The sequence below is a fragment of the Palaemon carinicauda genome, chromosome 3, assembly GCF_036898095.1.
Source record: "Palaemon carinicauda isolate YSFRI2023 chromosome 3, ASM3689809v2, whole genome shotgun sequence".
In the NCBI taxonomy this organism is placed as follows: domain Eukaryota; kingdom Metazoa; phylum Arthropoda; class Malacostraca; order Decapoda; family Palaemonidae; genus Palaemon; species Palaemon carinicauda.
The window spans coordinates 157,768,321-157,783,320 of record NC_090727.1 but is presented as its reverse complement, the minus strand read 5'-3'; the positions used below and the strand labels follow the sequence as shown (position 1 = coordinate 157,783,320).

The 15,000-nt window shown below is 36.4% G+C and overlaps 2 protein-coding genes across 5 annotated transcripts in view; one reads left to right on the top strand and one right to left on the bottom strand.

Moving 5' to 3' along the window:
- The window catches only part of CDase (neutral ceramidase), a 255,835-nt gene that overhangs the window by 149,806 nt on the left and 91,029 nt on the right, over positions 1-15,000 (top strand). For 2 of the 3 annotated variants that reach the window (XM_068371038.1, XM_068371037.1), the window contains exon 3: positions 2,151-2,294. The exons of the other annotated variant lie outside the window; for it this stretch is intronic. In XM_068371038.1, coding sequence (XP_068227139.1) covers positions 2,151-2,294 — 144 coding nt within the window. The remainder of the gene's footprint in view (positions 1-2,150; positions 2,295-15,000) is intronic. 3 annotated transcript variants of the gene reach the window in all.
- Positions 1-15,000, bottom strand: part of LOC137638717 (prolyl 4-hydroxylase subunit alpha-1-like) — a 200,162-nt gene that overhangs the window by 113,311 nt on the left and 71,851 nt on the right. The gene's annotated exons all lie outside the window — the stretch shown is intronic.

Here is a 15,000-nt window from a genome sequence, read left to right as displayed (position 1 = left end):
AAATCACAGCTTCAACTCTAAACCGTGTACATTATCAACTACTCTCTCTCTCTCTCTCTCTCTCTCTCTCTCTCTCTCTCTCTCTCTCTCTCTGTATATTGTTATAGTATACCATGATTCTATTGTTTTAATAGCTTAATGTACGCTTTAGAACCTTGGTTGATGACCTGATGTAAATAGGAAACCCAATGTATTCTTGGAATAAAAGTTATTATTATTATTATTATCATTATTATTACTCTCTCTCTCTCTCTCTCTCTCTCTCTCTCTCTCTCTCTCTCTCTCTCTCTCTCTCTCTCTCTCTCTCTCTCTCTGTGGTGATGGTCGTAGTGGCCCTGGACACCGGATGGGCTTTGATCAATTGCCCGTCTCCAGTTACCGTCCCATCCACACATTACTGTTGATATACTCACCAGACTAAATCCTATTCATCGTTTGTTCATCGGTGTGATTACCTTCGCCAACGAAGTTAGAAGGAGGATTATGTCTTAACAAACAACACCCCCCCCCCCATTTTGTGTTTGTTTGTGAACAGCTTCCTGGCCACAATTTTAATCGTAGAGTAATGAAACTTGCAGGGATTCACTGTTATATAAAAAGCTGGAAATTATTAAATTTTGGAAGGTCAAGGTAAAAGCTCAAGGTCACGGTCAAGCAAAATGTCCAATTCACGTAATCAGCCATAAGTTTGAACATCGTTATCACAGAGACTTGAAACTTGATTCATATATGAGTGTATGAAAATCCACGCCAATTAATACATGTTAAGGTCAAATGTCAATGTTGCTAATATTGTCTTATGATTAATTCAATCACCTTAATCATAACAAACATACTTTCATACACTACAGTGACTATTTACTATAAACTTATTATAGGTTCATCTTCATGATTGAAATTCAGTTATAATGAATTTTAAAAACTGATAATTTCGGAAATTTTGACCCGGAAAAAGCAAAATTATCCTGCATATTCACCAGAACCCGCAAAAAAATAAAGAATATATACGACAACACATTTGCAGTGATATTTTTTAGAGCAAGAATTATTGTTAAATGATTAATTAGTAATGATTATTCATATTCCTAAATAAAAATTCAAATCCATTGTTGGTCATTCGACACTACCTTAAATTCACAACTATTCTGCTAAACATTTCTCCAATCACATTTAGAACTGAATCTTAATTTTACTTTTTAGGGGAAATTACTGCCACGTCATATATGAAAATATTGAATTAAACAATTGAAACCTCCCATTCTACTGTGTATTCTTTACATATCAAAAGGAACTTGTATTCCTCCGACTTCATTACCTTTGGTAACTTCGTTGCGAAGGTTATGTTTTGATCGGCGTGTATGTAGTTGTTTGTATGTCGGTCTGTGTGTTTGTAATTCGCTTAACTCAAAAACTAATTGACCAAATTTTATGAAATTTGGTGGGATGATTAGCCACGATCCAAGGGCAATTTGATTACATTTTGGGAGTGATTAAATAAAAAGTCAAGTCCAAGGTCACGAAAAAGTAAAAAAAGTTTTGCCATAGAGGTCATTTTATATCAGATTTACATGAAACTATTGCCCAAATGTGCATAATTCAATTGCCTATCTTGTGATATAGTGATACCATTGACAAAAGTGGCGGTGGTGATGGTATGCTTCTCTAGTGAGTACCAGTTCTAATTATTTATAGATATTAAACCTACTTGTCAAGATACCTAACCAAAGACAGTTAAAGGAAGACCGAAAAGTTCATCTATGAGAAACCAGTGCACCTTAGATCTAAGATCAGCCCCATCTATTGACAACTAAAATTCACTAAAAACTACTGACGTAACACAACTATTTATAGAATTCAAGGCCTCCAGATGTTTTTCTAAAAAACATGCCTTTTTTTAAAAATCATATATGCATTTATCATTATTCAACAGTAGTGGCAAACGTCATTCGTATCAATCCCTCTTTTTTTTCCCGAGTCCAGATGTAAACAGAACACCTAACGGATCAGCGCCATCTGTTGCCAACGTGCCCTACTAAAAAGGGTAAATTATCACAAAAAACTCAAGCGACTTTAAGGTCTTCCCTTTATTGTTTGTTACTTAACATAGTAATGCATCAATCTAAACTAATGATTCCTATATCCGCCAACAGATGGGGTACGCCAACCCTGGCCAGATCAATTCGGGCATCCACATGAGACTCTACTCCAGGGCGTTCCTCATTGACGATACCTCACGCCGTTTGGTCTTTGTCAGCCTTGACTGTGGCATGATGGGCCAGCTGGTCAAAATAGAGGTAAGGTCTCTTTTTTTTTTTACAGGAATTTGGGAGATTGAGAGAGGAAAATCATTTTTTCATGGCTGGCTTTATAGTTTATAAGCTGTTATTTTCAGTATTCGTAGTGTAAAAATTTTTACAAATGAAAAATTTAAACATTTTACACACACACACACACACACACACAAACACACACACACACACACTCACTATATATATATATATATATATATATATATATATATATATATATATATATATATATATATATATATATATATATATATAAATATAAAGACACAAATACATTATTTCAATACTGAATCATTTTATATCACATTCTTTTATAATTCACAATATATCTACATAATATATATGTATATATATATATATATATATATATATATATATATATATATATATATATATATATATATATATATATATATATATATATTAATCCGCAAATACATTATTTCAATAATGAATCCTTTTATGCAACAATTTTTTATACCCTACATTATAGTTTCTTCTAAAAAAAAAAAAAAAAAAAAAAAAAAAGTCTCAAAACAGTTGAGAAGGTTGGTAATATATGAAGGGTTTGTATTTTGAAAAGTACTATTAGGTTAGATAAATATCCATTATAGGTTAACATAGGAAGAGACACTCATGTCAATTTATAAATAGAGTATCGGCACCTTTTTTCCTTTTTTACAATTCGAGTCGTTACATTTTCTTTTCGTAATCATAACAAAACATAAATCAATCTTGATGAATCAAAAAATGATCCTGAGCGAGAGAGAGAGAGAGAGAGGGGGGGGGGTTAACTCTATTACAGAACCATTACTTGTATCGTAAGAGGCTGCTGTAATCTATTGGCTAGTGATTGGCATATTCTAGAAACAAAATGCATTAAACTTATACAATAGACTATACAATAAGATCTCACAAGACATTCGAAAGATTGAAGATATTCATCCTTTCAAGAGGAAACTGAAGACTTTCTTGTTCTCTACGTGCTTCGATAGTGTGGATTTAACAATAAACGAGCAATATGCGGTGTGAAATGTAGAAGGCTTCGGAATGAACTTGATGAAATGACTATGGGGCTCCTGTAGAGAGTAGGGTTCCCCTGCTGTATTCTTGTTCTCTTAGTGCTTCGATAGTGTGGATTTAACAATAAACGAGCAATATGCGGTGTGAAATGTAGAAGGCTTCGGAATGAACTTGATGAAATGACTATGGGACTCCTGTAGAGAGTAGGGTTCCCCTGCTGTATTCTTGTTCTCTTAGTGCTTCGATAGTGTGGATTTAACAATAAACGAGCAATATGCGGTGTGAAATGTAGAAGGCTTCGGAATGAACTTGATGAAATGACTATGGGGCTCCTGTAGAGAGTAGGGTTCCCCTGCTGTATTCTTGTTCTCTTAGTGCTTCGATAGTGTGGATTTAACAATAAACGAGCAATATGCGGTGTGAAATGTAGAAGGCTTCGGAATGAACTTGATGAAATGACTATGGGGCTCCTGTAGAGAGTAGGGTTCCCCTGCTGTATTCTTGTTCTCTTAGTGCTTCGATAGTGTGGATTTAACAATAAACGAGCAATATGCGGTGTGAAATGTAGAAGGCTTCGGAATGAACTTGATGAAATGACTATGGGGCTCCTGTAGAGAGTAGGGTTCCCCTGCTGTATTCTTGTTCTCTTAGTGCTTCGATAGTGTGGATTTAACAATAAACGAGCAATATGCGGTGTGAAATGTAGAAGGCTTCGGAATGAACTTGATGAAATGACTATGGGGCTCCTGTAGAGAGTAGGGTTCCCCTGCTGTATTCTTGTTCTCTTAGTGCTTCGATAGTGTGGATTTAACAATAAACGAGCAATATGCGGTGTGAAATGTAGAAGGCTTCGGAATGAACTTGATGAAATGACTATGGGGCTCCTGTAGAGAGTAGGGTTCCCCTGCTGTATTCTTGTTCTCTTAGTGCTTCGATAGTGTGGATTTAACAATAAACGAGCAATATGCGGTGTGAAATGTAGAAGGCTTCGGAATGAACTTGATGAAATGACTATGGGGCTCCTGTAGAGAGTAGGGTTCCCCTGCTGTATTCTTGTTCTCTTAGTGCTTCGATAGTGTGGATTTAACAATAAACGAGCAATATGCGGTGTGAAATGTAGAAGGCTTCGGAATGAACTTGATGAAATGACTATGGGGCTCCTGTAGAGAGTAAGGTTCCCCTGCTGTATTCTTGTTCTCTTAGTGCTTCGATAGTGTGGATTTAACAATAAACGAGCAATATGCGGTGTGAAATGTAGAAGGCTTCGGAATGAACTTGATGAAATGACTATGGGGCTCCTGTAGAGAGTAGGGTTCCCCTGCTGTATTCTTGTTCTCTTAGTGCTTCGATAGTGTGGATTTAACAATAAACGAGCAATATGCGGTGTGAAATGTAGAAGGCTTCGGAATGAACTTGATGAAATGACTATGGGGCTCCTGTAGAGAGTAGGGTTCCCCTGCTGTATTCTTGTTCTCTTAGTGCTTCGATAGTGTGGATTTAACAATAAACGAGCAATATGCGGTGTGAAATGTAGAAGGCTTCGGAATGAACTTGATGAAATGACTATGGGGCTCCTGTAGAGAGTAGGGTTCCCCTGCTGTATTCTTGTTCTCTTAGTGCTTCGATAGTGTGGATTTAACAATAAACGAGCAATATGCGGTGTGAAATGTAGAAGGCTCCGGAATGAACTTGATGAAATGACTATGGGGCTCCTGTAGAGAGTAGGGTTCCCCTGCTGTATTCTTGTTCTCTTAGTGCTTCGATAGTGTGGATTTAACAATAAACGAGCAATATGCGGTGTGAAATGTAGAAGGCTTCGGAATGAACTTGATGAAATGACTATGGGGCTCCTGTAGAGAGTAGGGTTCCCCTGCTGTATTCTTGTTCTCTTAGTGCTTCGATAGTGTGGATTTAACAATAAACGAGCAATATGCGGTGTGAAATGTAGAAGGCTTCGGAATGAACTTGATGAAATGACTATGGGGCTCCTGTAGAGAGTAGGGTTCCCCTGCTGTATTCTTGTTCTCTTAGTGCTTCGATAGTGTGGATTTAACAATAAACGAGCAATATGCGGTGTGAAATGTAGAAGGCTTCGGAATGAACTTGATGAAATGACTATGGGGCTCCTGTAGAGAGTAGGGTTCCCCTGCTGTATTCTTGTTCTCTTAGTGCTTCGATAGTGTGGATTTAACAATAAACGAGCAATATGCGGTGTGAAATGTAGAAGGCTTCGGAATGAACTTGATGAAATGACTATGGGGCTCCTGTAGAGAGTAGGGTTCCCCTGCTGTATTCTTGTTCTCTTAGTGCTTCGATAGTGTGGATTTAACAATAAACGAGCAATATGCGGTGTGAAATGTAGAAGGCTTCGGAATGAACTTGATGAAATGACTATGGGGCTCCTGTAGAGAGTAGGGTTCCCCTGCTGTATTCTTGTTCTCTTAGTGCTTCGATAGTGTGGATTTAACAATAAACGAGCAATATGCGGTGTGAAATGTAGAAGGCTTCGGAATGAACTTGATGAAATGACTATGGGGCTCCTGTAGAGAGTAGGGTTCCCCTGCTGTATTCTTGTTCTCTTAGTGCTTCGATAGTGTGGATTTAACAATAAACGAGCAATATGCGGTGTGAAATGTAGAAGGCTTCGGAATGAACTTGATGAAATGACTATGGGGCTCCTGTAGAGAGTAGGGTTCCCCTGCTGTATTCTTGTTCTCTTAGTGCTTCGATAGTGTGGATTTAACAATAAACGAGCAATATGCGGTGTGAAATGTAGAAGGCTTCGGAATGAACTTGATGAAATGACTATGGGGCTCCTGTAGAGAGTAGGGTTCCCCTGCTGTATTCTTGTTCTCTTAGTGCTTCGATAGTGTGGATTTAACAATAAACGAGCAATATGCGGTGTGAAATGTAGAAGGCTTCGGAATGAACTTGATGAAATGACTATGGGGCTCCTGTAGAGAGTAGGGTTCCCCTGCTGTATTCTTGTTCTCTTAGTGCTTCGATAGTGTGGATTTAACAATAAACGAGCAATATGCGGTGTGAAATGTAGAAGGCTTCGGAATGAACTTGATGAAATGACTATGGGGCTCCTGTAGAGAGTAGGGTTCCCCTGCTGTATTCTTGTTCTCTTAGTGCTTCGATAGTGTGGATTTAACAATAAACGAGCAATATGCGGTGTGAAATGTAGAAGGCTTCGGAATGAACTTGATGAAATGACTATGGGGCTCCTGTAGAGAGTAGGGTTCCCCTGCTGTATTCTTGTTCTCTTAGTGCTTCGATAGTGTGGATTTAACAATAAACGAGCAATATGCGGTGTGAAATGTAGAAGGCTTCGGAATGAACTTGATGAAATGACTATGGGGCTCCTGTAGAGAGTAGGGTTCCCCTGCTGTATTCTTGTTCTCTTAGTGCTTCGATAGTGTGGATTTAACAATAAACGAGCAATATGCGGTGTGAAATGTAGAAGGCTTCGGAATGAACTTGATGAAATGACTATGGGGCTCCTGTAGAGAGTAGGGTTCCCCTGCTGTATTCTTGTTCTCTTAGTGCTTCGATAGTGTGGATTTAACAATAAACGAGCAATATGCGGTGTGAAATGTAGAAGGCTTCGGAATGAACTTGATGAAATGACTATGGGGCTCCTGTAGAGAGTAGGGTTCCCCTGCTGTATTCTTGTTCTCTTAGTGCTTCGATAGTGTGGATTTAACAATAAACGAGCAATATGCGGTGTGAAATGTAGAAGGCTTCGGAATGAACTTGATGAAATGACTATGGGGCTCCTGTAGAGAGTAGGGTTCCCCTGCTGTATTCTTGTTCTCTTAGTGCTTCGATAGTGTGGATTTAACAATAAACGAGCAATATGCGGTGTGAAATGTAGAAGGCTTCGGAATGAACTTGATGAAATGACTATGGGGCTCCTGTAGAGAGTAGGGTTCCCCTGCTGTATTCTTGTTCTCTTAGTGCTTCGATAGTGTGGATTTAACAATAAACGAGCAATATGCGGTGTGAAATGTAGAAGGCTTCGGAATGAACTTGATGAAATGACTATGGGGCTCCTGTAGAGAGTAGGGTTCCCCTGCTGTATTCTTGTTCTCTTAGTGCTTCGATAGTGTGGATTTAACAATAAACGAGCAATATGCGGTGTGAAATGTAGAAGGCTTCGGAATGAACTTGATGAAATGACTATGGGGCTCCTGTAGAGAGTAGGGTTCCCCTGCTGTATTCTTGTTCTCTTAGTGCTTCGATAGTGTGGATTTAACAATAAACGAGCAATATGCGGTGTGAAATGTAGAAGGCTTCGGAATGAACTTGATGAAATGACTATGGGGCTCCTGTAGAGAGTAGGGTTCCCCTGCTGTATTCTTGTTCTCTTAGTGCTTCGATAGTGTGGATTTAACAATAAACGAGCAATATGCGGTGTGAAATGTAGAAGGCTTCGGAATGAACTTGATGAAATGACTATGGGGCTCCTGTAGAGAGTAGGGTTCCCCTGCTGTATTCTTGTTCTCTTAGTGCTTCGATAGTGTGGATTTAACAATAAACGAGCAATATGCGGTGTGAAATGTAGAAGGCTTCGGAATGAACTTGATGAAATGACTATGGGGCTCCTGTAGAGAGTAGGGTTCCCCTGCTGTATTCTTGTTCTCTTAGTGCTTCGATAGTGTGGATTTAACAATAAACGAGCAATATGCGGTGTGAAATGTAGAAGGCTTCGGAATGAACTTGATGAAATGACTATGGGGCTCCTGTAGAGAGTAGGGTTCCCCTGCTGTATTCTTGTTCTCTTAGTGCTTCGATAGTGTGGATTTAACAATAAACGAGCAATATGCGGTGTGAAATGTAGAAGGCTTCGGAATGAACTTGATGAAATGACTATGGGGCTCCTGTAGAGAGTAGGGTTCCCCTGCTGTATTCTTGTTCTCTTAGTGCTTCGATAGTGTGGATTTAACAATAAACGAGCAATATGCGGTGTGAAATGTAGAAGGCTTCGGAATGAACTTGATGAAATGACTATGGGGCTCCTGTAGAGAGTAGGGTTCCCCTGCTGTATTCTTGTTCTCTTAGTGCTTCGATAGTGTGGATTTAACAATAAACGAGCAATATGCGGTGTGAAATGTAGAAGGCTTCGGAATGAACTTGATGAAATGACTATGGGGCTCCTGTAGAGAGTAGGGTTCCCCTGCTGTATTCTTGTTCTCTTAGTGCTTCGATAGTGTGGATTTAACAATAAACGAGCAATATGCGGTGTGAAATGTAGAAGGCTTCGGAATGAACTTGATGAAATGACTATGGGGCTCCTGTAGAGAGTAGGGTTCCCCTGCTGTATTCTTGTTCTCTTAGTGCTTCGATAGTGTGGATTTAACAATAAACGAGCAATATGCGGTGTGAAATGTAGAAGGCTTCGGAATGAACTTGATGAAATGACTATGGGGCTCCTGTAGAGAGTAGGGTTCCCCTGCTGTATTCTTGTTCTCTTAGTGCTTCGATAGTGTGGATTTAACAATAAACGAGCAATATGCGGTGTGAAATGTAGAAGGCTTCGGAATGAACTTGATGAAATGACTATGGGGCTCCTGTAGAGAGTAGGGTTCCCCTGCTGTATTCTTGTTCTCTTAGTGCTTCGATAGTGTGGATTTAACAATAAACGAGCAATATGCGGTGTGAAATGTAGAAGGCTTCGGAATGAACTTGATGAAATGACTATGGGGCTCCTGTAGAGAGTAGGGTTCCCCTGCTGTCTTCTTGTTCTCTTAGTGCTTCGATAGTGTGGATTTAACAATAAACGAGCAATATGCGGTGTGAAATGTAGAAGGCTTCGGAATGAACTTGATGAAATGACTATGGGGCTCCTGTAGAGAGTAGGGTTCCCCTGCTGTATTCTTGTTCTCTTAGTGCTTCGATAGTGTGGATTTAACAATAAACGAGCAATATGCGGTGTGAAATGTAGAAGGCTTCGGAATGAACTTGATGAAATGACTATGGGGCTCCTGTAGAGAGTAGGGTTCCCCTGCTGTATTCTTGTTCTCTTAGTGCTTCGATAGTGTGGATTTAACAATAAACGAGCAATATGCGGTGTGAAATGTAGAAGGCTTCGGAATGAACTTGATGAAATGACTATGGGGCTCCTGTAGAGAGTAGGGTTCCCCTGCTGTATTCTTGTTCTCTTAGTGCTTCGATAGTGTGGATTTAACAATAAACGAGCAATATGCGGTGTGAAATGTAGAAGGCTTCGGAATGAACTTGATGAAATGACTATGGGGCTCCTGTAGAGAGTAGGGTTCCCCTGCTGTATTCTTGTTCTCTTAGTGCTTCGATAGTGTGGATTTAACAATAAACGAGCAATATGCGGTGTGAAATGTAGAAGGCTTCGGAATGAACTTGATGAAATGACTATGGGGCTCCTGTAGAGAGTAGGGTTCCCCTGCTGTATTCTTGTTCTCTTAGTGCTTCGATAGTGTGGATTTAACAATAAACGAGCAATATGCGGTGTGAAATGTAGAAGGCTTCGGAATGAACTTGATGAAATGACTATGGGGCTCCTGTAGAGAGTAGGGTTCCCCTGCTGTATTCTTGTTCTCTTAGTGCTTCGATAGTGTGGATTTAACAATAAACGAGCAATATGTGATGTGAAATATTGAATGCTTTCGAACGAACATGATAAAATGACTGTGGAGGTCCTGTAGAGAGTAGGGTTCCCCTGCTGTATATAGGGCCAGAAAAGCAGCCCATAAAGTCATAAAGTAAAGTAAATATTAAAATCAAACACATTTCAGAAATGTATGTTTGACGTGATATTACGTCATGCGTAGGTGCTTAGTGACAGTTAAACACCTGTAGTTATGGTTAGATATTCAAGTGTACGATAATTATGAATTCAACTCAAACTACTTTTTGTTGTTGAAAATTCCCGGACGCTCTAAGCCAAGCACAGGCTCTTGCAGTTATGCAGCCCGCAGTAGCTTTAATTAAACAGAATGAGTTTATTTAAGGCAGCATTAAAATCTTGGACACTTACCATAGGAAGTGAACCAACACCATGAAATTGTGTGAAAAATTACTAAAAATAATTGCATTTCTTCAAAACCACCAAAAAAAATCGATTATTTTAAAACAATTCAATAATGTTTAAAAACAATTTTTAAAAAGACTTTAGTATACATCTTAAAAATTCCCAAAGTAAAACTCATACGAAAAATAACTCCCGCAATTTACCAGCAAATATAAAAAACTTTCAAAAGAGCCAAATTGAGTTCAACTTCTACGTCAAAATTTCCAGAACAGTTCAGAGAAAAAATATATTCAAAATGTTGACCTATTTTCCAATAATGACAACACGGAATCCAATTTGATTAGCCCACATTCCAATCCCAGATTATCAGAGAGAGAGAGAGAGAGAGAGAGAGAGAGACAGAGAGAGAGAGAGAGAGAGAGAGAGAGAGAGAGAGAACATCGTGTGTAATTCTGTCATTTATTCTATTCTGTAAACAGTGTTATTGTGTTCGCAAAATCTAACCATTGTTCTTTGGTCTTGGGCAGTGCCATAGCCTCTGTACCATGGTCTTCCACTGCCTTGAGGTAGAGTTCTCTTGTTTGAGGGTACACTCAAGCACACTATTCTATCTTATTTCTCTCCCTCTTGTTTGGTTCAAGTTTTTTATAGTTTATATAGGAGATATTTAATGAAATGTTAATGTTCTTCAAATATTTTATTTTTACTTGTTTCCTTTCCTCACTGGGTTATTTTCCCTGTTGGGGTCCTTGGGCTTATAGCCTACTGCTTTTCCACCTTGGGTTGTAGCCTAGCAAGTAATAATAATAATAATAATAATAATAATAATAATAATAATAATAATAATAATAATAAACGATATATATTCTGATTCTTTCCTTCTATCCGCTGGATCAGAATAGGCGAATATACTTGAAAATATTCGTGAAAAAACGTTGTGCTACTTTCTCCAATTCTGTTCAATTGAGTTACTGCTAATTTAATCACAAGTAAGTCGACAGAATTCCATCATATTTTACGAGAAAGTTGGTTTAATTATAAGAAAAAAAAATGCGTCATGGTTTGTGCCTCTTAATTTTATGTTTAGAAGAAAAGGCAAATATAATTACACCTGATTTTCCATTACGCTTCCGCTCTTGATATTTCATAGCTATTTTATCGTGGTTAGAATCAATTCTTTGACATTGCTTCCTTGTAAGTAATTGTACATTTATCCAAATGTCTATATTCTTTATTGTTTTCAAGGTTCAATATCTTCACAAACTTTTTGTTTATTCATCTCTCTCTCTCTCTCTCTCTCTCTCTCTCTCTCTCTCTCTCTCACACACACACACACACACACACACGTTCTATATTTACATTCTATATTATTTCTCTTCCTCTTGTTTTGTTAAAGTTTTTATAGTTTACATAGGAAATATTTTTTCAATATTGTTAGTTCTTAAAATATTTTATTTTTTTTCCGTTTCCTTTCCTCACTGGGCTATTTTCCCCGTTGGAGCCCCTGGGCTAATAGCATCCTGCTTTTCCAACTGGGGTTGTAGATTAGCAAGTAATAATAATAATAATAATAATAATAATAATAATAATAATAATAATAATAATAATAATAATAATAACGAAGAGAACCACGTCCGGGCAATAACACAAAGTAATACACGACATTCATATGGCAACATCCATCCAAAAGTGAGTCTCGTTAATGACAATTCATAGTTGATAATGATTCTCTCTCTCTCTCTCTCTCTCTCTCTCTCTCTCTCTCTCTCTCTCTCTCTCTCTCTCTCTCTCTCTCTCTCTCTCTCTCATTTCTAGATGAAATTATAAAGTGGAGGTTTATTTAGATATTAGTGAAAATATTATTTATGAAATATTCCAGCTAAATAATATATCAAACTGATATGGAATAATTAATTTACGACGAGATTAATGTAAATTTTATGTATATTTTTATCAGCTATGCAACTAAAAATCTAGTCAAACGGGATATACATATAAAAAACTGTTTTATATGTATGGACATCATACTATTCATTATTTATATAGTTATCACAAAAGATATCAAACCTCCCGATAAATAATTCTTTATCGGTCTTTAAATCGAAACAAACACACACACACACACACACACACACACATACATATATATATATATATATATATATATATATATATATATATATATATATATATATATATATATATATATGTATGTATGTATGTATATACAATATATATATACATATATATGTACATCTGTTATATATATTATATATTATATATTATATATTATACATTATATATTATATATCATATACTCTATTATATATTCATATATATATATATATATATATATATATATATATACATCTATATATTATATATATATATATATATATATATATATACACATCTATATATTATATATATTATATTAATCATTACTATATATATTATATATATATGTATATATATATAAATATATATATATATATATATATATATATATATATATATATATATACACACACACACATATCACTACTTTATCCTCATAACATTTCTCATAACTTCTACGCTTCTAAGCCATGACGTCACACCTCCCTCCCACCCACCCACCCACCTCCCTTCCCACGCAACCCAACGGATATCGGTCACGAGAGCCAAGTACCATTTTCCCCCAACTGACCAGTGGGTCGATTTCACCATACCGCAAGCGCGTAAACTTGACCCTTATTGGTTTTACACTGCACAAGCCACCGGGTCTTCCCTGCTTTCTCCATCACTTTTAAAGGCCTCTATCGATGGTGATTGCTTTTAATGGATTGTTTTGTTTTGTTTATTGTTTTATTCTCACTTTCCCTCGAGATAGATGAATCTTTTTTTTTCAGCCAAGGTGTTTTAACATCTTTGGTGGTAGTAGTAGTAGTAGTAGTAGTAGTAGTAGTATTACTAGCCAAGCTACAACGCTAGTTGGAAAAGCAAGATGCTATAAGCCCAAGGGCTCCAACAGGGAAAAATAGCCCAGTGAGGAAAGGAAATAAGGAAATAAATAAATGATGAGAATAAATTAACAATATATTCTAAAGACAGTAACAGCGTCAAAACAGATATGTTCTTTATAAACTATTAACAACGTCAAAAACACGTATGTCATATATAAACTATAGAAATACTCATATCAGCCTGGTCAACATAAAAACATTAAAACATTAGTAGTAGTAGTAGTAGTAGTAGTAGTAGTAGTAGTAGTAGTAGTAGTAGCTAAACTATAACTCTAGCTTGAAAATCAAAATGCTATAAACCCAAGGGCTTCAACATGGAAAATATTCCAGTAAGGAAAGGAAACATGGAAATAAATATATAAGAGAAGTAATGAACAATTAAAATAAATTTTAAGAACAGTAACAACATTATAATAGACCTTATGTATATGAACTATAAAAAGAGATTTATGCCAGCCTGTTCAACATAACAACATTCTAGAATCCTGTGTAGTAATGAGCCTCGTGATGGAGAAGGCCTGACTAATTGAATTAACTGCATAACTATTATTACGTACAGGATGGTACTGTCCGGGAAGATCTGAATGCAAAGGATAGTAAGAATTATGAAAAATCTTATGCAACATGTGGAGTAGTCATACACTGGTGAGAGGGGGTTCCACGAGAGTTAAACTCAGAAAACACAACTGCTGTGTTGTAGTTAGGAGAGGGGGAGGGGGTGTGCTTCCATATCTATCGAAATATTCAACCATAATTTTTGACGGGTCGCATACACTATTTGCAAGTTAAGCACAAGGACAATATCTAAATGAAAACCTCTATAGTTTTTATAGTTTATATATGATAGATCTAATTTAACGTTTTTAATGATCTTAAAATATTTCATTTTGATTGCTATTACTTCTCTTGTTGTTAAATGTTTATTTCCTTGTTTCCTTTCTTCGCAATTATGGTTGTAGCTCAGCTAGTATTACTATTAATAATAATAAGAATAATAATAATAATAATAATAATAATAATAATAATAATAATAATAATAAAAATAAAAAATATAATAATTACTATTCTAATTGTTATTACTGTTCTTAAATATTTCAATTGTTAATTAATTCTCTTATCTCCTTTCCTCACTGGGCTAATTTTCCTTGCTGGAGCCCTTGGGCTTATGGCATCATTCTTTTCCAACTAGGGTTATATCTTACATAATAATAATAATAATAATAATAATAATAATAATAATAATAATAATAATAATAATAATAATAATAATAATAATCATCATCGTCATCATCATCATTCAGATACGAAACCATCTCAGAATCTAATCCACCCTTTCCAGACCCAAAGCTCAGCTTTCCATGAAATTTTCCAGAAATCAAACAATAATGTTTACTATTGTTTACATACCGAAGGTCAATGAACGTAAGTTGCGGACAGCAAAGCAAACAGACGCAAATCAACATAAACACAAAGAGAAACTAATGAACAAAAAGGCAGGAAAAAAATACAATAGAAATATAGAAAGTGTGTATAACAAACAAACAAAGGATGCAGCTGATTAAAAAAAATAAGTCCAATTTCACTTGACCGAGGTGAAGCAGAGCATAACAAGTTAACAGTACACCTTCATAAAATTCAAGAAACAAATAAT